This window comes from Crassostrea angulata, chromosome 2, assembly GCF_025612915.1.
Source record: "Crassostrea angulata isolate pt1a10 chromosome 2, ASM2561291v2, whole genome shotgun sequence".
In the NCBI taxonomy this organism is placed as follows: domain Eukaryota; kingdom Metazoa; phylum Mollusca; class Bivalvia; order Ostreida; family Ostreidae; genus Magallana; species Magallana angulata.
This window is the reverse complement of record NC_069112.1, coordinates 20,000,560-20,027,154: the sequence shown is the minus strand read 5'-3', so window position 1 is coordinate 20,027,154 and position 26,595 is coordinate 20,000,560. Positions and strand designations below refer to the sequence as shown.

Genomic DNA, 26,595 nt, shown 5'->3' with positions numbered 1-26,595 from the left:
TGTGAATATAAAGCTATTGTGAATCCAGAGTGCGGGGCTTAGGTACATCATTGCAGGGGCTGCCAAGCAGTGATGAAATAAACAAAAGCTGAAAGATAAAAAAAAAATAAACGCTTCTTTCTAACTATTAGCTTGCACACAGTAAATTTCCTTCATAACCAAGCTAAGTTAATGCTTTTCAGTACTATCAGTACTTTGATTATTAGAGTGGACAGGGTCTGACCGTTAACAAAGAGGTCAGCAGGACACGACTTTCACTTCCGGCTATTCAGGGAAGGGTTGATACCTGTCAGACCCTGACGAGTGAACGGAGAAAGGGAATGGTTTTAATTAGACTGCTCGTACATTGAACTTATAAGAAAAGTTAACTGATGAATTAAACCAATTATTGGAGTTTGCAGGTAAAACGGAATCACGGGTAAAAACTTCTTATTGCCTTTATCTGTATAATTTCACTTCAAAGTGTTGAATGTACGCCACATGTTTTTTCGTTCAGTTCGTCAAGTATTCAATGAAGTTAAATCAAATTAAAATTTTGAAAGGGCAAATTTAATGATTCATTTTATACAATGCAACACTAATGAGAAGCGCGGTGCATAGTGTGACTTTACCTTTGGCTGAACCCTTGTACACAACACCAAGGTTAGTTTGTTTAAACTGGGTCACGAGTTATTTATAGAGGGTAATCAGGTTTAAAGAAATCTGGACAGTCATGTAAACTTGTAGATCGGAATATGTGTTAATTGTGTGTGTCTTAGTATGAATATGTGTGTAATTCTTATCGTATGACCTATAAAATTGGGCATACACACTCAAGAGTTCTACAGATGCACATTTGAAGCTGTAAAATGCTGTTTGCTATATACATGTAACCTGCCACATAATTCGCATTTACATCTGTGTTACCGCTGATAATTTTTTTTGTGGGGGGGGGGGGGGGGGGGGGTGCGCTTGCTCAAGTCTACATTATCACGTATGTTTATATCGACATTCATTCAGAATCCAAACCTTTGGCACGAATAAGTATGTGTCTGTTGTCAATGTTGTAATTTCAATTTCGTACAGACCCTGAAACGTGCTACCATATCTCTAAAATGTACCGTACCGTTCCGTGCAAGAAACGAACCGTACCGTTCACAAAGTGTACCGTACCGTACCGTTCACAAAACGAAACGTAGCTTTCACGACTTCATGATTACAACTCATTTATTGGCGATAAGAGTCACTCTCTTTCCCTCGGTGTCGTATTTTTGTTAATTGATAAATCATTAATATATTCATCACTTTTAACATTCAATTGTTGATTACCGGGCATTTTTCCGTGTCTTGTTTACCAAAAGTATGTGAACAAAAAAGGAAAATAAAATATAAACACGAAAACCAGCATTTGTAAAACGTCATCTCAATCGCATGCACACACTGAAGAGCGGTCACTTGTCCAACAAAATGATAAATATCGTCATTAAAAGCTTTTGACTTAATGTGTGTATCCAGTGATGTACATATCGTAATTAGTAGGTTACAGGTTCATGTATAATTTAACAGAATAACCAAATCTAATAGTCATAATTTGACTATACACGCGATGTTATTTCATGTAGGTGTGCTCTGTGTATTCAAACAAGTACAGAAAATCAAAGAATCAATGAAACCCGTGACGAAAAACGTTATAACTCCCTTCCCTTTAATTTATACATTAAGACTATAAACGGTTCTCTTCAACAGTAGGGTTCAATGTCAGGGATATCTTGATGTACTGTACTTGTATATTTGCAAAGAATGTCAGCATACCGTTCATGAATTCAGGCGATGTATAAGTGCAAGTCTACTTTCAGGCATGTGTGCATATTGATAGCGCTTAACTAGATATGCGGAAGGTTTAGCTAGTCGGATTATCAAGTTCTTTTATCTGTAATTGTATAAATGACCTACATGATTCTTTAAGACGACCATGTCCCAGAAAGGTAGAACAGCTTTAGTTACCGGGTTTGGCGGGTGTATTGGGTCCGCCATTGCTGTGTCATTAGCTGAGGCTGGATTTGCTGTAGTGGGCACCGACCGGAGTCTGTCAGACAGCGTCAAACAAAACATGGAGAAAATCAGAGAGATGTAAGCCATTGTTTAGCGCATATGTATGCCGAGTCATGTAATGCGCGATAGTTCAATTTTCATGGATTTTTTTCTTGATCCATATGTCTTTACATTACAGCTTCAACGTGTTCAAATATTTTGTTGACATACAAGTAAAACCCGCACAATTATGTCCTGTCGCAGATTAAATAAAATGGCACATTGTTGATAAATTACTTTTAGAATTATACTAAAATGTTTATACATTTACATTTAGATCTGGCAAGGATGTCCTCTTCTTTGAGTGTGATCTTCTAAATAGGGAGAACATTGACCACTTGTTTAATACTATAGCGTCCGAATTCCCATCTGGAATCGACATATTGGTAAACAATGCAGGTGAGTTGATACTGAGTGAGAGAACAGCAGCAGTATTGGTTTTTACAAAGATAAGGAACAATTTGTTCAATAATTGACATTTTTTTTTAATTTTGTGATAACAGATGCAATACATTCGTTAAAAAAGTAAATACCCAGAAATGAAATGATAACAATGGTATGTATAAGGTATGGTATACATTCAAAAATCACGAGGCTCTCGTATATTTTTATATCTAAATTAGAAAAAAACTGATAAAGTTTTGATGTCGATAGTTTTGATTAAAACCATAGTCTTCCTGTGATGCACATACGCGCGCAAAAACGCAGACTACAAATGAACTTTAAATTTTCCGATGGTAAAAAATTACAACACTAGTTTATTCACTGAGAGTCTTCACAATAATGCCCGATTAGAGAGATACATTGAGAGAATGTTTCAAAATACGAATGCGCCTGCGTGCATAAAGAGTACTCAGGTCTTTATCCGTATTTTTCAGCCTTGACTGAGCGCCGTTCAATGGAAGAGAAAACTGTGGAGACCTGGGATAATGAAATGGCGGTAAATCTGACGGCTCCATTTCTCCTGTCCAAACACTTCGTCAAATCCATGAAAGAGAAAGGTATATAATAGCTTAAGACCCGTACGCTAAGATGTAAATGAAACTTTAAAAACCAGAAAGAGAGACAGATAAGCGAACAGACAGACATACATAGAGAGATACAGCGACAGACAAAAGAAATATAGATATGCATACATACAGACAAACAGACAGACGGACACACTGGTATGCAGACAGACACACTGACATACAGACAGACGGACAGAGACAAGTCAGACACAGGAAATATAACGTGGAGAAAATGAGATAGAGACAGACAAACAGAGACAGAGGCGGAAAACTGGATGGATAGACAGACAGAGATAGAGAGACCGAGGAAATATTAATGTAGATAGAAAGAGATGAAGAGACAGATATACCGACAGTTAAATAGACAGACAGACAGACAGACAGACAGACAGACGGACAGACAGAGGCAGACAGATGGATGGATGGACAAAAAGACACAGAAAAAACCAAGTAGATTAAAGGAAAGAGAGGAGGAGAGGTATAGACAGATACGAGATGGAACTAACAAATGATGATTTGTTACATGTAGTCATGATAGAGGAATTTTTCGTTTGTTTTGATTCGCTGTGTAGGGTGGGGCCGAATTATAAACATGTCATCGACGAACGGACTGCTCACCTGGCCATGTTTAATCGGGTACTGCACTTCTAAGACAGGACTTGTTGGCCTCACTAAGGTATGTCAAACTTTCACCATAAGCTTTACAAGGTCTTGTAGATGTTTGTTTTGTATGTACTTGTCCTGCATTGATCCATGCGTTCTATGTCTCATTGTCGAATATATTCTTTCCTCATCAATGAATGATTCTGCAGCTTCGTTAATTTCCATAGAGATAATATATAAAATACATAAATCCTTGAATAAAGGTTTAAAATTAATTTGTCAAAGCAAGCTGAGATTGTTTTTTCTTCTTCAAATTTAGGCCATAGCAGCGGAAATGGCGCCGTACGGGGTGACTTGCAACGCCATCTGTCCCTATGTTGTTGATACTCCTTGTAAGTTAAAACTTCTCGGGAATTTCCGTTAAGCGCAAAACAACCCAAATTCCTATATGTACTTATAATATCACCTTATTCCTTATCACATTGAAAGATATATTTATAGATCTTAATATTTACTATCTAAAAACCAATATTGCCTGTTGACAACTATTTGTTAAAAGGTTTCAATCCTGTCACGTTTTCAGTGATTGAATCGAGTTTTGTCAGACATTATTTCCACACTAATGACAGCATGAACTCCATCATCGCAACCCGCGATATATAAATACGATTATCTTCCATCTTAAAGAACGCCTTACGGACACATTGCTTGAGACGATGGATTAACCTTTGCCCCACAATCAACTGAATGTTGACTTAAATGTATGGAAAGATGACTGAATTACAGAGCTTTGTCATTCAATCACTGTTCAGTAACCTTTTACACACATTTCTTTTGACGGAATTTAAAATGTTTAGCCCGTGTTACATGTAAAATTTATCATTTATATTTTAAGTTATTCACCCCTTTCTGGATTCGTTGAAGAAAGAAACTGGACAGTCTCGTGAGGAAAGTTTGGTAAGAATTTTACATTGAATTTAATTACAAAAACCATTTTTGTCTAACTATAGATATAGAAATATCACCCACCTGCATCGCAAGTGAACACTTATAGCCCAGATATGAAATCATACTTGTGCATATAACGTGCTATTTATTTCATATTTCATATAATGCTAATTTAGTTAATGTGTAAAGTATATCAAGGCGGCCATGTGATTTCTTTTTTTTTTTTTTGTATTTCAATAACATAATCCCTTTTTTCCTTTTAGGAAGGTATTCGAAATTCTGTTCCGACAAAAACGTTGACCACACCAAAACAGGTCAGTGCCTCTAAGACATTCTAATAAATGGGTGTGTTTATATCCGCTAAGTATGTTTCCTCTCTTATGCAATTTTAGACAAATTATAGACGTAATTCATACCATGACCTTGCTGTCGGGGTAAACAAAATACCTATTCTTCTAATCTAGACGCACTGTTTATTTTTTTGAAATTTCAACTTTAATTCGAGAGCTATAGTAAACAGTTAAAAGTTTTCATTATTGAAACTGCTTATTTATGCTACAACCGAAAACACAATTGGTAATATTCAAAACCATTCGAACCATATTTATGCAATGCGTGTAAAACGTGTTTAAACCTTATTTGTAATAGATGTAGCCTGCGCAAAGACCTTATTCATATTTGTAATGCGTTTAAGACGTTTCGAAATCATATTCATGTAATATATTTCAAAACCATAACCACATTTGTTACCCGTGTAAAATGTGTTGCAACTTTCGCCACTGTTATAATGCGTGTATTACTTGTCAAAACCGTGTTCATGAAATATGTGTAACATATGTCAAAACGGCATGCACATTTGTGTTGAAATGATATCTTCATTCTAAAAGACGCCGGGAACAACGAAAATGAATCCCATATTCTCGATTTTTTCCGTAAAGCTACCCCTCAGTTTTACCTCTTTTGCATTTTTTTCACGTGCATGTACGTGATTTTTGTGTTAACTGAATATTATGTAAGGTAAACTTGCCTGTTCTTTTTTGAGAGAGAGATAGACAAAATGAATTATTTTTTCACAGATCGGGGACTATGTAGTCTTTCTGTGTTCACCAGCTGCTAACAACATGACAGGACTGACCACGCCCATGGATGGCGGGTTCAGCATCGTGTGAGATGACGTCATAATTAGCGAACACACTCCTGGATAACAAAGTTTTGAGAAGAATATCGTATCTGTTTTAATACAAAAAATCAATGTAGATACATGAAGCAAAAGTCATCTGAACATTTTGATATATAGTCATTGCCCAAGAGAAAGCTAAACAAAGATACATGTATGTGCAAGAAAATACAAGAAAAACTGCTTTTTGATTAACGGACGGTTGAACAACGATGATATTCAACGTTGTATCTATTTTAAAAAAAAAGCTATAATTGTGTAATTTTACTTTGCTTTTTAGGAAATAAAATTGTTGTTTTTATCAGGTCACCTTTTTGTGGTCAGTGTATCCACCCTGTATGTAATTTATAACATTCGTATGGTTTAGAAAAGAAAGTGTCATAGTGCTCTCTTAATAACTCTGTTGGAGTTTGACAATTTATATTTGTAGTCGGCTACAAAAAACGTAATTGTAAACATTCACGCTTATGCCTTTTGGGCCACTTGACTTCTACTTGATGAGAGCAAGGAACTGTCCTTTGAGATCTAGAAGATGTATGAATTCACCTCTATAGTCGGCTATCCAAATTCTGCACTGGCAGTCCTTGGCTGTACCTTCTTGATAAAATCATAATTATCAGAAAAGACAGAACCGGCATATTTAAATATGAGCTGTCCGTCCGAATGTATGTCAATAACTGTGTAGGAGTTTGAAAATACAGATGTTTTCAGCTCTCTGTGAAGAATTTGTCAGATTGAGCAAAGAGGTTGACGTTGGTAATTTCATAATTTCACTTCATAATTTGTTTTTCCTTAGAGCCATTAGCCCTTAAAAGCCTGAAATACACGATCATTTAAGAATATGACAAGTAATATCTTTGGTAAGGACCTTATCTTTAACTGTAAGTCGATGCTGAGAGTATAGTATAATTTCTTACACTTCATCTCTGTGAGCTAACAAGACACAATAGGTTCAGCAACCCTCTCCAATTCCCATCACAATCTTTAAGATGAGTCAGCTGAATAAGTCTTATTTTCTGTGATGGCATCACAGATTTCAAGATATGAACAATGATGATATGGTAAATAATACCATACATTCAACAGGAGGGTCTGTCTTAAACTGAATGTAACATCTGCATTACTCTTCATCATCTGAAACAATACATTTATTTTTTCCCTTAAAAATCCGACGTATTTCTGCATAATAACGGAAAAGATCATAAAAAATAGTATCACAATGTCCACATCCCCATTCTGGACTGAAATGTTGTAGTATGGTTCTATTTCAATCTGAATAGCACGTGAATCAGTTTAATCGTTAAATAAATTCAATCATTACTGAATATAGACCATTTAAAAACAAAAGGCCCACTCATTCATCGCAACAACAATAACCCGTCAAAATTAGCTACATTGAGGCATATACAAAAAGTCCAGACAACGTAGTAAAATAGATATTGTTTCAAGAAAATTTTTCAGTTTTCAGCTAAATATTACTAGGTTAAACAATGAGTCCCTTTCGTAACAGAATGTTTTCAAAGCCATATCTTATATTGAAAATTGCAGTAAATTAGAAGATCTTTAAAATAACTATTGTTCTTATCAAGATAATCCTACATTGATCTTTAAATCGGTTGTGGTGCTCAAAATTGTTCACACTGTCTTTGCAATAGGAAATTAACAATACGTCAATTAATTAACAATTCGATGAGGTCAAAAATGAATCATTCAATGCTGTAGTATGTACACGGCTGGGACACTAATTCTCTGTGTAAAACCATGGTTGTTAATTTCAAAGCATGCATTGTCTCCAATTGCGCATTTATGACTGTTAGTCTGTGATGTCACAAATATTATAAACTTTAATGCTTGTCGAAGAAAAATATTGCCAAATTTCGACAGTTTTATATATTTGGCATATATTTTATAATTTCATTTTCGAACATTATACGAAAATATGCCCACCAATATATTTGTAAATTGCGGGAGGATGGTTATTTTTAAGGATTTGCGTAATCATTTGTAAACTGGGACCATTCTTTATTATTAGTAGACCAATGAAAGAAAAAAAGTAGGCGAAGTTACAAAATGTTCACAAATACCACATTAATATATGTGATAACTGACATCACTGTGTTCGATATATTAAAGGAAAATACCCACACTATTGGACGAGGACTTCATCCTGTAATTGTACGACACGTACTTCTTTGTTTAAAAAATCTACTTTGTTTTCGAAATACATTTAGAAAATCAAAGGACCAAATGTATAGAAGGACGCTGAACAAAGCTTTTGGCTGTGTCATTCATTTTATATAATTTACATTGATACCAAACATATTTTAAATCGGGTTATTCTTTTTATGGGGATATATAGAAAAAATGATTACGGGTACTACAGCAAAACATCATTAGTAAACGTTTTAAATGTTTTTCAGGCATTAATTCCATGATGGTTTCTTCAACTTGGTTAATGGTATGGTCACTTTTAATGGGACTGGGCTTGAGTTTGAATAACCCATCCCCTTTCCTCAGAACGTATGCCATATGAGAACAAATATCATTTTTGGTAATTTTTTTTAATTTCGCATATCATGATACAAGTTTGTTTAAATAGATATGAATATTGGAATCACTAATAATAATGCTGTGCTGCATGACAATGTATTCAATCAATTACGAATATTTCTACATAAAATGAACTTTCAAACAGAATGTTTAAAAAAGCTAATATTTCATATGATTGAACACAATAAAATTATAAAGAATACCCCCCCCCCCCCAAAAAAAAAAACCCACCAAAATATTGAATTTTACGTCAAATTGGTGAAAACAAGAAATGTTCATATGGGTATGCATATCAATGTTTTATGGAATATTACAAAGATCATTTTCAATCTTTTTGGAAGTCAAGAACACATTTAAACTTACCTAAGATTTATCAGACATTGCTAAATTAAGCACAGTTTTAGGTCATAGATTTCCAATACCAATCTTGATAATATTTTGTTCTATAATAATGATGTTATCTTTCATTGAATCAATTAATTCGCCCATCAAGCGAATTTTTCTTTGCAGTTCATTTTTGCTCATTCGTGTACTTTTTCAAACAAACAAACAAAATTTAAAATCTTATTTCGTTGTCATTCTCTTCCCCTTGTCATTGTTTTTTCTTCGATGCATACACTACTGACTCTTAAAGTACTGAAAGTACCATTTTTTGCTGATAATTTCTGATATTTACTGATATTGTACATGTACTGTTATTGCTGAAAACTGCTGATATTTACTAATAATTTTACTGTTGTTACTGATAATAGCTGTTGGTTCTGATATTTACTAATATTTACTGATCTTTTTGCTGTGAGTTCTGATAATTACTGATATTTACTCAGATTTACTGTTGGTACTGAGAATTGCTGATAATTACTGAGAATAGCCATTTAACAGACAGGGAATTTTAAAGAGATTAATTTTGATAACTGTAACATGCAAATTGTTCAGATATCATTTAAAATCAACATGAAGAAATATACAAAATAATCGAATGATCTTTACAATAACTATAACTATGTAATCAATAAAATAAATGCAATCAACCTACAAAGTAAATGGATCTAACAGAATATTTAATCATTAACACACATAAAAAGTCACTTTTGATTAATAAATGTTCATTTAAAATTTTAAATTGTGTTCCTAAAATTGTGTGTCCGTCTATTTAAGATATTTGATTTTTTCTAGATTGCACGTGGTTTCCTCGCACACAAACAGATTATCATTGTTGTCTACACATACACCATAAGGAAAATTCAAATTACAGGTATCAATGAAATGGAGAAACTGTCCATTCTGATCCAAAATGTGAATATGATGGTAGTCACGGTCTGTTGTCAGTATGCGACTCTGACTGTCTGTTGTGATACCAAAAGGATGATATGGTCGGCTCCTGCCCCTGCGAGATGAAATTCATGATTTTAAGAACTTTAATGAACCGTTCATGAAGTTTCATGATGTATTCATGACTGGTTCATAACTGGTTCATAAAGGTGGTTCATGAATTTTATTCATGAATATATTCTTAAAATGTAATTCATGAACAAATTATGAATATACAAGAATACAGGAAATTGACCTGGTATTGAATAGTTCTAGGTATTGAACATTCATGAATTTTCATGAAGTTCTAATTTACGAAATATATAATTAATTTCAAATACTTTTATAAATAACATAGTTTACTCTAATATTCAGAACACTATCTTTTTAAAAAAAAATTATACATCTTAAAATATTAATAATAAAACACAGTCTTCATGAACATTCATGAATATTCATGCAAACACCTATATAAATGTGGCATCTTTAATTTTGAAAAAGTAAAATGTGATATATTATAGTTACTTTATTCATTCAATTCTAAGAAACATGTAAATTCATTGACAACAGCGAAGGTCTCAGACATCAAAATCAAATGGTCATTACTAGATCCTAAATTTGACGCTTAATTTCTTCATTGTTTAATTTATTATTATTTTGTTTTTAAATGACATGATTTATTAGTGAATAATCAGTCTTTGCAGATGATACATTATGGCAATTTTATGTTGCTAAAAATCTTGTAAACTAAGCTGAAAAAGTGAAATAAATTAAAACTTTGCATATTTCTTTGGAAAAAAGATATAGTATACGTTGAATTCTAACTTGTTTGAAGTACATTGTATATCAAGTTTATTAAAGACGTTGTAGGTTGTCAGTCTATCATAGAAGCATAAATACACACAAGACGAAGTGTGTCTGTTCCTGGGAGAACGACAGAGAAAATGTTCCGAGCACATTCGGTTGAAATTTGGACCCCGTCGAGTTTAGAACCTTTGCGGTTTCTTTGTAAAAGGCATTACTGTTGCACACATATGAAAGCGATTCATTCTAAGAAGTTACAAATCCGTTATGTAAATATTCCGTTGAGAACTTCCAACAATTCATTTATGATTAGCTGTTTAAACTCAGACAACTACCGTTTTTTTTTACACTCCGAGTTTCGGAGAGTCCGCCATTGTTTATGAGGTGTCATGTCGATTCGCCTCCGTTACAAAAACACACTGAACTTCAATTTGTCAATTAACTTAATGATAAGCAATAATGAAAATATTACTTTAAAACATTAATGCAAATTATAGAAATATAGTATGAAAGAATATTTAATTGAGTGTAAATTATTTTTTAGGTTCCAAAACCTTGAGGGTTCAAAAACGAAGGGGGTTGAAGTTTAACAGACAAAACTTGTGTAAACCGAACGATATTAAATCGTACGTTTCTTCAATCTCTGAAAATATAATAATGAAAACTTAAGCATTTTATAATTAGTTCATTTAAAGATATTTTTTGATTGGTATTAACATATGTTAAAAAAATTATTTAACTAAATGAAAGAGTCTCAGAATACACAGTCAGCGTCACTTCCGCCCAGTGATTACGCGTTTTGAATGAAAGCATACGGATCTTCAACATGAGCGATGGATTAATTAAGCATGGAACATGCAAGAAGATAATGCAGCAGATGTAGTTCAAAGTAATGGTATTAAAGGTAATATAGTATGTATACATGTATATTGAAATAACTGTTATGAGGGAGTCAAAACGTAAGATTAAGTTTTGTTCATTTTTTCAAACATTTCAAAATGGCGGATTTAATTTGTAGTGAAATTCTTTTTTTGACTAACTTATAAGTTTTAACTACATAATTGATAATAAATTACACATTTGATATACCTAAATCGGTGCAATTACAAGGTAAAGTTATATGCTGATGTCATTTTACTTAATACAATTTTTTTTACTCTAGAATTATGCAGTGAAACCAGAATATTGGACAGCTCTAAAGAAAGTGATAATTGAACATAAATTTCAGTAAGTAATAAATAAATGCTGTTGCAAATAATTGAAAATTTCTAATAGAATGGCCAGTATCATTACAAATTTGAAAACAGTTATAGTTTCATCGTAATAAGTTAAAGAAGTATTTTATTCGAACATATAGATACATTAAAATGGATTGAACAGCAGGCATAATGCCTATTTATGTTTTCTCCTGAATTTTTCATCTTGTTTCATCTTGAGTTGTTTTATTTTTCTGCGATATTACTTTTTCTAGGGTAGGCACTCTCATTCTTAAGCTCTAGTGCAATTTCAGCATTATCATGTGATAAAAATATTTGAAATAAGAATTAAATGAGATGATTGAATGATTAGTTGATGTTCCAAATGTTTTAAACGACATGTCATAAATATACTGCAATTTATCATATTATTTTTGTACAGTACAGAGGTACAACTCTTCTGTCACCGAAGGGGCTATATGTGAAGCCTGAAGAATTGCCACCAAGAAGTATTGTCACCAAGACACTCTGGGTTTGTAGAAAATAATCATTTAAAGGATGGAGCATTTTACCTACCATGCAGTAAATGCACATTGCAATATATGGAATACAAGTGAAACCAACATGAGCAGAGGCAAGGAAGATGCAACAAAGGAAGATTTCATAAAGAACATATTGATAGTTATCAACTAGTAATCATATTTTAATGTCGCTTATATTTCAAATCATTGCATATTGGTTTGTCAATTCTAATATTGTAACATTCCTTTAAAGCTAATGGGTTAGAATTGATATCATTACCTGTTGTTTTTTAAAACAACTTTATCAAACTTGCTGATTGTTTAAAGTGATAGTCAGTACATAAGAATTATGTGATACTTAAGATATTGTCTCATTAATTCTTCAATTTATTATAATAAAGTATGTTATATTTGATTTTTAGGAGATTTTACCTTTTAATATACAAAATGTAGAAGGAAAGAATTTTCATGAATAGTTCATGAATTTTATTTATGAATTATTCATGAATAAAATTCATAATGATATTCATGAACAGTTCATGAAGATTCATTAAACTTATTCATGAACAGTTCATGAAGATCCGATGAACTTATTATTGGACATTCATCAAATGATGAAGCTTCATGAATATAAATGTTCATGAATTATTCATGAAAAATTATATTCATGAATATTCATCAACATTTTTTCATGAACAAAAATTCATGACTTTAAAATGTCCAATAATAAGTTCATGGGATCCTCATGAACTGTTCATGAACTTTTCATGAATATAATTCATGAATCATTCAAGGGAAAATCATGAATTGTTCATGATCATCTCGCAGGGGTAGTAACCGAGGAATAACCTGTGTATCTCCATCTGAGTTTTCCGTTCTGATTAACAACCACTACTGCACCTGCCCCACGGTCAGCTACACAGATATCATGGTTTCTGTTCTCAGTGATATATTTAGTTGTGAAAGTCTTTGAGTACAGAGGTTTACCTTCATCATCAAATTGAATCGTTTGTTCCTCTGTATATCCCGAATAACGGACAACCTTTGTTTGACATTTCATTTTACTATCACTGTAATGGAAACAAGGATATCTTCTGTAGAGGTGACACACAAATTAATAGGACTCCATTCCCGTTGTCTGATCACCTCTTCTGTTTGCCCATTCTTTACTTTATTCACTGTTCTTGTTTTCCGGTCATTGTACAGTATATTTTCATCACTGTTTAGAGCTATATCGAAAGGATTCTCCCCTGATTTTGTTTTGATTGTCTGAAGGAGTGAACCTTCCAAGTTAAAACACTTAATGTCACTGCTCGAACCACTCACCCATATTCTTTCTTCATTTAGACAAATGACTTTGTATAATTCATAATAACCAGTCTTAATTGTGGCAACAAGCTCCGGCTCATCAAACAGTTCTCTGACTGAAGATTTTGGTTGCCTTAGTGACAATACATTTTCTTCTGTAGCAGTAGACAATGAAGTGAGTTGTCCACACAAATTGTACAGCTTTCTGGGCTCTATTGGTTTTGGAATGAATGTTGCCATTGTAACCATAACTTTAGGTGGAAGGTTGCTGAACTCTCTGATCTTGGAACTGTATGCAATGATTGAAGATACTTCAGTGGATTGTTAAAGTTCTTTTAAGGCAAGTAAAGTTTGTTTCATAAGAGATTGTATCTGTTTAACTTCATCTAAATGATGCTGTAAAATGTCTCTGTGTTGCATTTTTATCTCGTTTACTTCAGTTATTGTTTTGTTGATAACGATGTCGATTTCTTTGTGCCATTGGTCCCCGTGTTTAAAAATTGTTGTTTTAAGTTTTTCATATCCTCCATCCAAGTTGGCAAGCTGATTTCCACTTCAAGAGCAATTTCTTCATATGTAGGTGAAATGTGGTTTTCCAACACTTTTGTGTCTTTTTCTATAACTTCTTTCTTTGTCTTATATACTTCTGCAATTTCTACAAAGTCATGTCCCTTGTGATGTTTAGATAGAGCACAAGAAGAACACACAACAATGTTGTTGCAATCATTGCACTGAAATTCGCAGTTTTTTTGTGGATGAATTTCACATTTTAGATAAATCAAGATTGATCTTCGTTCCTGGAATGGGACTATTTTATGTTTGTCATATCCATCTGAGATGTGTTCTCCTATACAAGGTTTGCAGAGATTGACATGACAAAAGTCACAATAGCTGTCTACTATGGCGGTTTCACAGAGGCCACATCGGTGAACATCCTGGGCAGTAGACTGAGAATCCATGTTTGTTCTATAAAAATAAAGACTTATTAAAGGTCAAAGATGTTGGTTGATAAAAGATATGTAATTTGAAAAAGAAATATGCAACACATGCATGCACACTTTTTTTAAATTCTTAAACATGTATTAAACATTAAAGAATGCATTTTTAATAGTATCATTTTCTAAAAAAAAAAAAAAAAAAAAAAAAAACCCACGACACTTATTATCGCAACTATGCATAAAATGGTGATGCACCATCGACCCCATTTGATAATTTTTAGTCTGCCAGAATATTTAAAAAATTATTCAACAATTTGTCAAATTGATGCATTACTGCAAAATCAGTGGTAAATCTGTATTAAATTAAGTTGAGTTAGGTTATTTGTACCTTTATTTTAAAAGCATCAACATTCAAAGTGAAAGTACCTAACTTTCTAATGCACTCAAAATACATGATAAAATCTTATAAATGAACATCTGAAGTGTTGGCTAAGTGAATACGAGTATTAAGAACGGAATACAAACCGTATTTGCAAAACGTTACAGGTTATTTTAAGGTGCATCACTACACCTTGAAATATTTTCTCAAATCAGCAGAAAATTGCTTGACTTTGATAGAAAGCATGATGGATAAGAAGCATATATGTCCAATAGGCGAAAAAATGTGCAATTTTAGATAAAAAATGATATTTTTAAAAATTTCATTCAGTAAACATGAACAAAAGCCCCAGGTGGATTCGAACTCATGACCTGCGGTTCACAAGCCTGATACTTAAACCACTGAGCTATGACGGTATACATCTGAATTGATTGATACAAACAGTTTAACAAAACATGTAAATCGCCATCTTGTGACGTAGTGTCTTAAAAAGTATAAGTCTCGGTGTAGTGAAGTACCTTAACTCCATACTACGCGTGACCTTAACGTGACTGATCCTTCTCTTAATGTAAACACCTGAAAATTTTTTAAAGTTACTCCCCGTTAATCGCTGTCCGAGTTATTTACGCAGTTCAAAGGTATCACACCGATCTACACCTTGAAGTACGATAATTGACATTCATTCAGAATCCAAAGCTTGCTCACGAGTAAGTCGTGTTTAATGTCTGTATAAACATATATCATTTTTTTAAGGTTTAAATGATTCTTTTTTAAGGTGGGTTGAATAATAAGATGTTTAAAGAGGTATGGGACGGTGTATTCCCACTTAGCCAACATTCTGAAATTCTCAATTCCCACCTAGCCGACATTTTGATTTTCACACCTGAGTGATCAGGAGGCTATAGTCTGTTTTCATATGTTATGTATTTGTATTAATTACCTGAGAATAGTTTGTTGAAAAGAAATTCAAAAAATAGCATTCATTTGCTTATGAGATGATAATCAGAATAAATAAATAAAAATAATCATTTTTTTTTAAATATAGATCAGCAATTTTCTGCAAGATCATTGCCCTAATCATTTAATATGTTGAAACCAATACGGGCACTTGCATGTTTAAAACGTTTATGTAAGTAATTTTAAACTGTTTAAATTGGATGTATATAATATATATACATCACTAAGATTGATCACAGTTTTTAAGGAATAGACTAGAAACACGTATTACTATGTTGTAATATAATATCATATTTAATAAGACCCTTGACATTACAATTAAATGCAAATAACACAATTTTGTATCTCATGTTCATGTGTATTTTAATGGTTTGAGAGAATAAACAAATTAAAATTGAGAAGTATTATTAAGGCCATTAATTTACAGAATCAAAAGCCTGAAAATTATGAGTTCTTTATTGTTTATGGACTGTTAGTTGAAAGACATAACAAAATCAAAATGCCCAATCTTCAGGTGCAGGTCAACTTTATAGAAAATGACAAAGAAAGATTTTATCGTCATAACTAATGATGTATTGATCATGCATCATACACCATTAAAATATAAGCACTTTAATTTAGCTTTTTGTGTTTTGTTAATTTCATATTCTGTAGCTTGGAATTAATCAAAATAATGATAGAAACCAAAGAAAATTTGAAAAAAATGAAATATGACCCATATGATGTATACTTAAAATTTCAAATGTGATTCTTATAATTACAAAAGTTTTACAATTACAAAGTTTAAGTTAAGTCAGCTTATATAATTATCTCAATTTATGATGAAAATAGGTAGACAAAGCATGATATTTGTACCCTAATTAAGGGCATTAATTATAGGGGAATTAAATTCTTTTGTTCTCCACCTGCACCTCATTCCAACTAAGCCAACGCAAACCTACCTGTATTTTACCTGTATTTCTTCAAAATGTTGGCTAAGTGGGAAGACACCTATGGGACACCTCCGTGTTGTGACGTATTGTTTATCGAAACAAACAATAAAATGAGGTGTAATTTTACAAGTAGTTTCTTTCCCAATACGGTCAGCTAACAGCGTGGCGCAGTGGGTTAGATTGTTTACTAAGAATCCTCAAGTCATGGGTTCGAATCCTGCTGGGAGTTTTACATTTATTACCTCTCCAAATATTTGTACAAGCTATTTTTGTTTAAATATTGTAAAATTTTAAAGTTCTAAACCGGTGGAAGTATTCTATTTATATTTTACTTTAATCCACATTATTATCGACAGATGTCCTATACCACATTGTTATTCGATCCATAATATCCCCAGATTCAATGAATCTGGATGCATTACATATAATTTGGGCTTAATACTCAGTATACTTAGACATAATTTTATAGTATCAATTTGCATCAAGGATAAATGCATAATCATATTAATATTCTAAGTATTTATTGTTTATTTGAATAAACTAAAATGCTTTGAAATATCATCAGAATATTTCATTCATAAAGAATATATTCAATGTGAGAAAAATATGGTCCTAATAAGCTACGCGCATTGATGAAGTTTTCCGGTCAATTTTTCTTTGATGCGTCGATCAAAAATTATTATCTTCATTTCTTAAATCATAAGTAGTTAGATATTACATATACAAACAGTTGGTACCTCATGTCATTACTTTACGATTTATTTTATCAGAGATAACGATGATAAGGTCGACTTTGGAGGTCACATGTGCAAATCAATAGGGCTCAATATTCTGCCTCAAGAATGCAGATAGCTAACCAATCGTACTTTAGATAAGGGATCGTAGATACTGTTTACCACAGATAAAACTCCACGACGAGTCAAGGGTTTCTCCTCGCTGGAGATCAGTAGCCCTTTTCACAAAAAATCTTACGATTGATATTTATCGTAAGTGAAAACTTAAGTTTTTATTCATTTTCACAAAACATCTTATGAGATTCTTACGTGTAAAATTTGTCGTAACTTTACGATAGCACATACCCTCTCGTAAGTATTTCAAAACTGTAAATAATAATCGTATTACGTAAAATATTAAAGAAAAACAGCTAAATTGAATGTTTTATAGCGCATTATACCGTTATTTCGCATTGTATAGCAGTTATTGTTGAAAAATAATACACAAATATTGAAATAAATTCTCTGAAAATTTTTACGGCAAATTTTTCTCGTAAGATTTTCCTACGTCACACTAAACACACATTGTGATTGTGACGTCATATTTTCAAAAAAAGATGCAAAACTGAAATTATATAATTTCATTTCAGTTTTGCATCTTTTTTTATGAGAATGTTGGTTAATTTAACTGTTTCTCCTGTTTTATAAGAATTATTAAGTGAATTCAAGTCGTTGCTAGGGAAAGGATAACTCGTAAGTAAATTCTTAAGTGAAACCTGTTACGAATGCGTTCGTGAAAAGCACTTAAGATTTCTCGTAAGATGTTCTTAAGTTGAAATCTTACGCAAAACCTTAAGATTTTTTGTGAAAAGGGCTACTGGAAGGTAAATGTATCAAGGTTCATGTTCCAGTAGAGTCCTAAGCTCCTTTGTACAGGTAAGTCAGCTGATAGTTCTAGGCTCTTTAGTTCCTTCGACAGATCGTCTGGATCAAATTCTCGAACGACATCCTTGCTGTTTGAAGCAATCTTATGCTGACGTAAATTACCATGAACAGCTAAGGCATGTTGAGTTCGTTTCATCAGGTCTACTGCTTGTTTCTCGGTGGGTACAGATATCAAACCGTCGTCTACGTAGAAGTGTTTCAGAACAAAGTCTGTGACATCTGGTCCAAAGGAATCCTTAGCGTCTAATGCAGTTCTGTGTAGACCGTACGTGGCTAAGGAGGGCGATGGTTTATTTCCGAACACATGGACCCTCATCCTGTGCTCTATCAGGTCTTCGTTGAAGTCATTGTTTCGGTGCCAGAAGAAGCGCAAGTAGTTTCTATGATCGGGTCTAACATAAAAACAATGAAACATTTGCTGTATGTCGGCTGTTATGGCCACTGGCTCCTTTCAGAATCTAATGAGCACTCCGAGCAGACTGTTGTTCAAATCTGGGCCAGACATCAAGACATCGTTCAAGGATAGTCCACGAAAGGTAGCCGAAGAGTCGAACACTCCTCTTATCTGGTCTGGCTTGCAAGGGTGATATACGCCGAAGACAGGTAGATACCAAACTTCTTCCTCCTCGTCAACAGGTGGCGCTACCTCGACATGCTTATGATTAAAGAGTTTCTGCATGAAATCGATAAAATGTTTTTGTTTTACAGGATCCCTTTTAAGACTAAGATCGAGTCTGTTAGCTCTGTCCAAAGCCATGGAACGGTTATTTGGTAAACGTGGGCGCTGGCTCTTAAACGGAAGTGGGGCCTCCCAGTTACCCTCCGAGTTCTTTCTGAAGTTTCTTTCCATTTCCACTAGAAAGATTCTATCTTCTGTAGATAATCCTGGTTTATTGTCGTCAGGAGTAAGTAAAAATGTCTTATCATCAATATCCAGAAGTTGCTTGGTACAACTATTTGACATTTGGGAATCTTTAATCACAAATTGGTTCTCGCAAGGTCGTAATAAGGATGGTCGTCCATTGGATAATACAAAAGTCTTGTATACATTGACGTCACTACTTTGATGCTGAGATCCAAGGCACACGTCACCAACCACAGTCCATCCTAATGGGGATCGAAGTCCAATCGGTGCATCGGAATGGCCAGTTTTCTGATCGAGAATGCGGTGTACATATGGTACGTCTCTGCCGATGAGCAACAAGATTTGGCACTGGTCATCTAAGCGGTTAAGCTCAATGTCACTAAGATGTGGATGATATCTCGGAATTTCCTGTCTGTTGTTTGGTATATTGTCATATTCAATGAGAACTGGTAAGTCTATGCTCACATGGCGATCGCAGGATTCCATCACAAATCCCGAGGCACGTCGACCAGAAGTTACGAGTTTTCCATTGCACGAGTTCATGATGTATTCCTCGGGTGGTGAACAAATCTTGAACATGTCGAAGAACGAACTTCTGGCAAGAGATCGATTGCTTTGGTCATCGAGAATTATGTACATTTTCACGCGGGTCCTTGGATCTTTGCTATGATGTACAAACACAGGTAAGATCTTGGCACACGACTTCCCGTAGGTCATATTTCCGCAGATCTCCGTGCATGAGGACTGATCCGACTCTACCACAAGTGGATTGGATATAGTTATGTAGGTATTTCTCCCTAAATGAAGAGTTGTCTCCCCGCCATGAATTTTAGAGGGGGTGTCTCCATGCATAACTGTCACATGCTTGTCACTATCACAAATGGTACACTTAATCTTTTCCCTACAGTGTCTGCTTTTATGCATGAAGTCACAACACTTAAAGCACAACCCTTTTTCTCTGAGAAGGGCCTTCCGGGCTTCTAATGATTTAGTCTTCCGGGTTTCTAATGGTTTAGTCTGGAATGCGCGGCACTCACTTAGTCGATGGCTTGTTCCGTGAATGGCACAGACGGTGTCGTCCCTCGAATCTGAGGAAATTTCTGTCCTTGCAGTGGTAATTCGAGTCTTAACAGCTAAGGGAGACGAGCGAATGAACTTCTGCGGTGTGTTCATAGTTTCGGTGAAGGAGAAACTTGGGTCATTCCTGACGCGGCTCATTTCCCTTACAAAGTCAACAAAAAACTTAAACGGTGGAAAGCACTTCTTGGTCTCTTTGTAGTTGTAGGCTCTTGAGATCCACTTTTCCCTCATGTTGTGAGGTAACTTTTCTATGATTGGATTTATCCCAACTGAAGAGTCGAAATATGCTAGAAGTGGCATGTATGCTGTCTGTTCCTTTAAACTTAGAATTTCTGTAAGTAGATCAGCAAGTTCAAAGAGTTTCTGTGTGTCCTTGACGCTAAGTCTAGGAAATTTGGCAAGCTTGTCCTTTAAAATGCTTTCAATCATTTCGGGTGCACCATATCTTTGGTCCAACCTCTCCCATAGGAGACGCAGAGCTTTCGACGGGTTGTCTGCATTGGCAGCCCGAATACTCAAGGCATATGAGCTGGATTCTGGCCCTAGCCACTTCACCAAAAGGTCAAGTTGCTCAAAATCAGAAACTTGTAAGTCGGCGAGGACATTTTTGAAACTCGATTTCCACACGAAATAGGTTTCTGGTTTGTCAAAAAAATTGATAGAGTCTAGACATTAACAGTTTTCTCCTTAAGAGGAATTTGGAAATGTCAGGAAACATTGGAATGTTTGGACGCGTGACAGGCGGCATCTCTGCGTATGTTGTAGCTGGTGTTTGCGGACGTATATCTGATTCAGGAAGGTCACGATATGTATCTACTGGGTTATTGGTCAGAATTGCTCGGCGTGAGTCGTTCATCTCATGGGTAGCATGAGATACTGGCTGTGGTTCGGATTGTGGTCTGTGTGTAGCGTTTTGTGGAACAATGGATGCGTCTGGGCACATGGTTTCACTTTGTCCTTCCAAATGCACAGTGTTCACATATTCACTAGTCCTCTCGTGAGGATCTTCCTCTGGTACACGAATATTTTCATCAATGTTATCAAATTCACTTAAGTCACCTCCAACAGATTCCTGTTCATACACTCAGCTTCTGCATCCAGTGCAGCTGCTGTTTTCTTGGCTGTCAGTAGATCCATATCTGCGTTGTAATCGGATCTCCTTCTCACTGCTGAGGCTCTAATAGTTGCTTGGTCAATCTCGTCCTGTTCCTCAAGCTGAGATAACGTTTTCCTGAGAGCTGCCTCCTCTTCAGCTAGCCGTATGAGAGCACGAGCGGCTTCCGCTTTTGCACGCTTCATGATGCTTGAAGAGGATGAATGTTTCGTACTGCTTTGCGATCCGTGTTTCGATGTGGGTTTCTTCGTGGAGTGTGAATCCTTCTCATGGGGTGAGACCGGCTCCTTCTTGACCCTGACGGGGTCCACTACTTCCGATGGCTCCATGTGGGTCTTTTTACTATTCTGCCTCAAGAATGCAGATAGCTAACCAATCGTACTTTAGATAACGATTTATTCGTGAACTTCGTAAAAAGCTACAATAAACAAAACAATAATAAGTATATAATCAAAACATATATGACACAAAATTACACATTTTCACAACTTCCCTACGACAATATTAAGGTTATGAGCAGATCATGCATTCAGCACATATTATGAAGAAAACTAGCATATATTGCAAGCATACATATTTTTGACCTATTTATGACGCTACTGATGGACCGTAGATAAAGGTATGAATATAAATACACAATAATAACTATTAGATGCACGTTAACAAACTAATTTCTGTTATATTACGAGGATAATCTATTGACAGTCAGGATATACGTTTATGGTAAATAAATTCGTCATGACTCGATACAGTATGTAGTGACTCGTAAGTGGCATGTATGCTGTCTGTTCCTTTAAACTTAGAATTTCTGTAAGTAGATCAGCAAGTTCAAAGAGTTTCTGTGTGTCCTTGACGCTAAGTCTAGGAAATTTGGCAAGCTTGTCCTTTAAAATGCTTTCAATCATTTCGGGTGCACCATATCTTTGGTCCAACCTCTCCCATAGGAGACGCAGAGCTTTCGACGGGTTGTCTGCATTGGCAGCCCGAATACTCAAGGCATATGAGCTGGATTCTGGCCCTAGCCACTTCACCAAAAGGTCAAGTTGCTCAAAATCAGAAACTTGTAAGTCGGCGAGGACATTTTTGAAACTCGATTTCCACACGAAATAGGTTTCTGGTTTGTCAAAAAAATTGATAGAGTCTAGACATTAACAGTTTTCTCCTTAAGAGGAATTTGGAAATGTCAGGAAACATTGGAATGTTTGGACGCGTGACAGGCGGCATCTCTGCGTATGTTGTAGCTGGTGTTTGCGGACGTATATCTGATTCAGGAAGGTCACGATATGTATCTACTGGGTTATTGGTCAGAATTGCTCGGCGTGAGTCGTTCATCTCATGGGTAGCATGAGATACTGGCTGTGGTTCGGATTGTGGTCTGTGTGTAGCGTTTTGTGGAACAATGGATGCGTCTGGGCACATGGTTTCACTTTGTCCTTCCAAATGCACAGTGTTCACATATTCACTAGTCCTCTCGTGAGGATCTTCCTCTGGTACACGAATATTTTCATCAATGTTATCAAATTCACTTAAGTCACCTCCAACAGATTCCTGTTCATACACTCAGCTTCTGCATCCAGTGCAGCTGCTGTTTTCTTGGCTGTCAGTAGATCCATATCTGCGTTGTAATCGGATCTCCTTCTCACTGCTGAGGCTCTAATAGTTGCTTGGTCAATCTCGTCCTGTTCCTCAAGCTGAGATAACGTTTTCCTGAGAGCTGCCTCCTCTTCAGCTAGCCGTATGAGAGCACGAGCGGCTTCCGCTTTTGCACGCTTCATGATGCTTGAAGAGGATGAATGTTTCGTACTGCTTTGCGATCCGTGTTTCGATGTGGGTTTCTTCGTGGAGTGTGAATCCTTCTCATGGGGTGAGACCGGCTCCTTCTTGACCCTGACGGGGTCCACTACTTCCGATGGCTCCATGTGGGTCTTTTTACTATTCTGCCTCAAGAATGCAGATAGCTAACCAATCGTACTTTAGATAACGATTTATTCGTGAACTTCGTAAAAAGCTACAATAAACAAAACAATAATAAGTATATAATCAAAACATATATGACACAAAATTACACATTTTCACAACTTCCCTACGACAATATTAAGGTTATGAGCAGATCATGCATTCAGCACATATTATGAAGAAAACTAGCATATATTGCAAGCATACATATTTTTGACCTATTTATGACGCTACTGATGGACCGTAGATAAAGGTATGAATATAAATACACAATAATAACTATTAGATGCACGTTAACAAACTAATTTCTGTTATATTACGAGGATAATCTATTGACAGTCAGGATATACGTTTATGGTAAATAAATTCGTCATGACTCGATACAGTATGTAGTGACTCGTAAGTGGCATGTATGCTGTCTGTTCCTTTAAACTTAGAATTTCTGTAAGTAGATCAGCAAGTTCAAAGAGTTTCTGTGTGTCCTTGACGCTAAGTCTAGGAAATTTGGCAAGCTTGTCCTTTAAAATGCTTTCAATCATTTCGGGTGCACCATATCTTTGGTCCAACCTCTCCCATAGGAGACGCAGAGCTTTCGACGGGTTGTCTGCATTGGCAGCCCGAATACTCAAGGCATATGAGCTGGATTCTGGCCCTAGCCACTTCACCAAAAGGTCAAGTTGCTCAAAATCAGAAACTTGTAAGTCGGCGAGGACATTTTTGAAACTCGATTTCCACACGAAATAGGTTTCTGGTTTGTCAAAAAAATTGATAGAGTCTAGACATTAACAGTTTTCTCCTTAAGAGGAATTTGGAAATGTCAGGAAACATTGGAATGTTTGGACGCGTGACAGGCGGCATCTCTGCGTATGTTGTAGCTGGTGTTTGCGGACGTATATCTGATTCAGGAAGGTCACGATATGTATCTACTGGGTTATTGGTCAGAATTGCTCGGCGTGAGTCGTTCATCTCATGGGTAGCATGAGATACTGGCTGTGGTTCGGATTGTGGTCTGTGTGTAGCGTTTTGTGGAACAATGGATGCGTCTGGGCACATGGTTTCACTTTGTCCTTCCAAATGCACAGTGTTCACATATTCACTAGTCCTCTCGTGAGGATCTTCCTCTGGTACACGAATATTTTCATCAATGTTATCAAATTCACTTAAGTCACCTCCAACAGATTCCTGTTCATACACTCAGCTTCTGCATCCAGTGCAGCTGCTGTTTTCTTGGCTGTCAGTAGATCCATATCTGCGTTGTAATCGGATCTCCTTCTCACTGCTGAGGCTCTAATAGTTGCTTGGTCAATCTCGTCCTGTTCCTCAAGCTGAGATAACGTTTTCCTGAGAGCTGCCTCCTCTTCAGCTAGCCGTATGAGAGCACGAGCGGCTTCCGCTTTTGCACGCTTCATGATGCTTGAAGAGGATGAATGTTTCGTACTGCTTTGCGATCCGTGTTTCGATGTGGGTTTCTTCGTGGAGTGTGAATCCTTCTCATGGGGTGAGACCGGCTCCTTCTTGACCCTGACGGGGTCCACTACTTCCGATGGCTCCATGTGGGTCTTTTTACTATTCTGCCTCAAGAATGCAGATAGCTAACCAATCGTACTTTAGATAACGATTTATTCGTGAACTTCGTAAAAAGCTACAATAAACAAAACAATAAGTATATAATCAAAACATATATGACACAAAATTACACATTTTCACAACTTCCCTACGACAATATTAAGGTTATGAGCAGATCATGCATTCAGCACATATTATGAAGAAAACTAGCATATATTGCAAGCATACATATTTTTGACCTATTTATGACGCTACTGATGGACCGTAGATAAAGGTATGAATATAAATACACAATAATAACTATTAGATGCACGTTAACAAACTAATTTCTGTTATATTACGAGGATAATCTATTGACAGTCAGGATATACGTTTATGGTAAATAAATTCGTCATGACTCGATACAGTATGTAGTGACTCGTAAATAAACAACACATCGATATGGCATTATCAATGATTATAAAAACTAGATGTAGGAAGTAAATATTGTAAATACTTACACCGTGGCGAACCAAAGTAGTGCGACATTGCTAACAGCGTCTGACTAGTGTGTTGTAGCGGGAAAAAGTGATGCAAAAATCGTGCACCTCTTAGGTAGCAATATTTTTGTAAAATTGAGAGTTGCTGTACTTGAAGGCTTATGAGTGTTGCTTAAATTCATGAAATGATTTTTAATGATTATCATTAGTTAGAGGGGTGTCTCTTGTTGAAATTAATATGCAATATGTAGGCCCCTTATGTTAGGTACATGAGAATCAGAAGTAAAATGCGAAACATGAGGCTATGACTGACTTTACACAGTGAAATTGCAAGTTACAAACGGGAAGTAAAATAACACGAAAAGTAGGTGGATGGGACATTGAAAAGTTTGTGACATGTGATAGTGCAACATGCACGCGGTACGGAAGGTCAACCCTCTGCAGGGAATTAGCTGGGGGAGGTCTAAAAATCTGAAAAATCATGAAAAATTAGCAAAATATGAAAGGGTCAAAATCTCATAAAAACCAGTATGTAGAGAATTTTACAGGATTTGATTGGTAATTTTCTTCAGAAATTGGTGATTGGCCTTACAAAGAGTGAATTAAAGGTATTTGTGCTGAATGGGAACTGAGGAAATTCTAGTTACAGAGTTCCGAAGACATGCATCCCTTGGCTACAATGAATTGTATAAAAAAACTGTCCCCTGCCACCTTAATACAGAAGAGTTCTAAATTTCTAATAACTCGTACATGAACTGATTCGTACAAAAACGATATTTATAAAAGAAGAAACAACACACTCAATTAGAGGTTGTAATTGTTGACCCTGTTTCAATACCAACATTTTATTATCTATTCATTCTAAGTAACCCACTAGGATATTAATTTTTTTTCAATGCATCTTCATTTTAATAACATCATTAACAATGAATGCAAAATATTTCGCAAAAAAATATATTTTTTCAATATCAATGTCGATTGACATAATACTTTAATTTTCACTATATAGGAGTAATTCGGTATATTTGATGATACCTTGAAAATCGCCGTTAACTGACTATTTCCCTGCAAAACAAACTGAATCCGTGCTGCGTCAGTTCGATGAACTGATGAATACTTATGCGGAACACTTACTAGTAGTCATTTCTGCTTACCAAAGGAAAAGTTCCGAAA

The 26,595-nt window shown here is 35.3% G+C and overlaps 3 protein-coding genes and 1 long non-coding RNA gene across 7 annotated transcripts in view; 3 read left to right on the top strand and 1 right to left on the bottom strand.

Annotated features, from left to right (window-relative positions):
• Positions 1-252: 252 nt before the first annotated feature.
• LOC128173437 (D-beta-hydroxybutyrate dehydrogenase-like) lies at positions 253-6,113 on the top strand. 2 transcript variants are annotated; one of them, XM_052839127.1, is made up of 9 exons: positions 253-401; positions 1,946-2,109; positions 2,348-2,469; positions 2,949-3,071; positions 3,653-3,756; positions 4,003-4,075; positions 4,579-4,640; positions 4,895-4,945; positions 5,708-6,113. In XM_052839127.1, the coding sequence occupies exons 2-9, from the start codon at positions 1,952-1,954 to the stop codon at positions 5,798-5,800; spliced, it is 786 nt and encodes a 261-aa protein (XP_052695087.1). In that variant the 5' UTR covers positions 253-401; positions 1,946-1,951; the 3' UTR covers positions 5,801-6,113. The 2 variants fall into 2 exon arrangements, with proteins under 2 accessions (XP_052695087.1, XP_052695088.1); XM_052839128.1 differs by having other exon boundaries at positions 278-418.
• Positions 6,114-11,286: 5,173 nt separating this feature from the next.
• On the top strand, positions 11,287-12,489 carry LOC128173450 (uncharacterized). The gene is made up of 3 exons (XR_008242507.1): positions 11,287-11,377; positions 11,636-11,700; positions 12,112-12,489. It is a non-coding gene; the product is annotated as an uncharacterized LOC128173450 (long non-coding RNA).
• Positions 12,490-15,423: 2,934 nt separating this feature from the next.
• The window catches only part of LOC128173436 (D-beta-hydroxybutyrate dehydrogenase-like), a 29,041-nt gene continuing 17,869 nt past the window's right edge, over positions 15,424-26,595 (top strand). The window contains exon 1 of one of the 3 annotated variants that reach the window (XM_052839125.1): positions 15,424-15,522. Coding sequence is in view for 1 of the 3 variants with exons in the window: in XM_052839124.1 (XP_052695084.1) it covers positions 18,306-18,353 (48 nt within the window). In the remaining 2 variants the exon portion in view is untranslated. Of the gene's footprint in view, positions 15,523-18,288; positions 18,354-26,595 lie in introns of those variants that run through there. The other 2 variants (XM_052839124.1, XM_052839126.1) reach the window with 2 other exon arrangements.
• Positions 23,891-26,545, bottom strand: LOC128173445 (uncharacterized). The gene is made up of 3 exons (XM_052839139.1): positions 26,134-26,545; positions 25,444-25,532; positions 23,891-25,019 (listed from the first exon to the last, which is right to left on the bottom strand). The coding sequence occupies exon 3, from the start codon at positions 24,928-24,930 to the stop codon at positions 24,538-24,540; it is 393 nt and encodes a 130-aa protein (XP_052695099.1). The 5' UTR covers positions 24,931-25,019; positions 25,444-25,532; positions 26,134-26,545; the 3' UTR covers positions 23,891-24,537.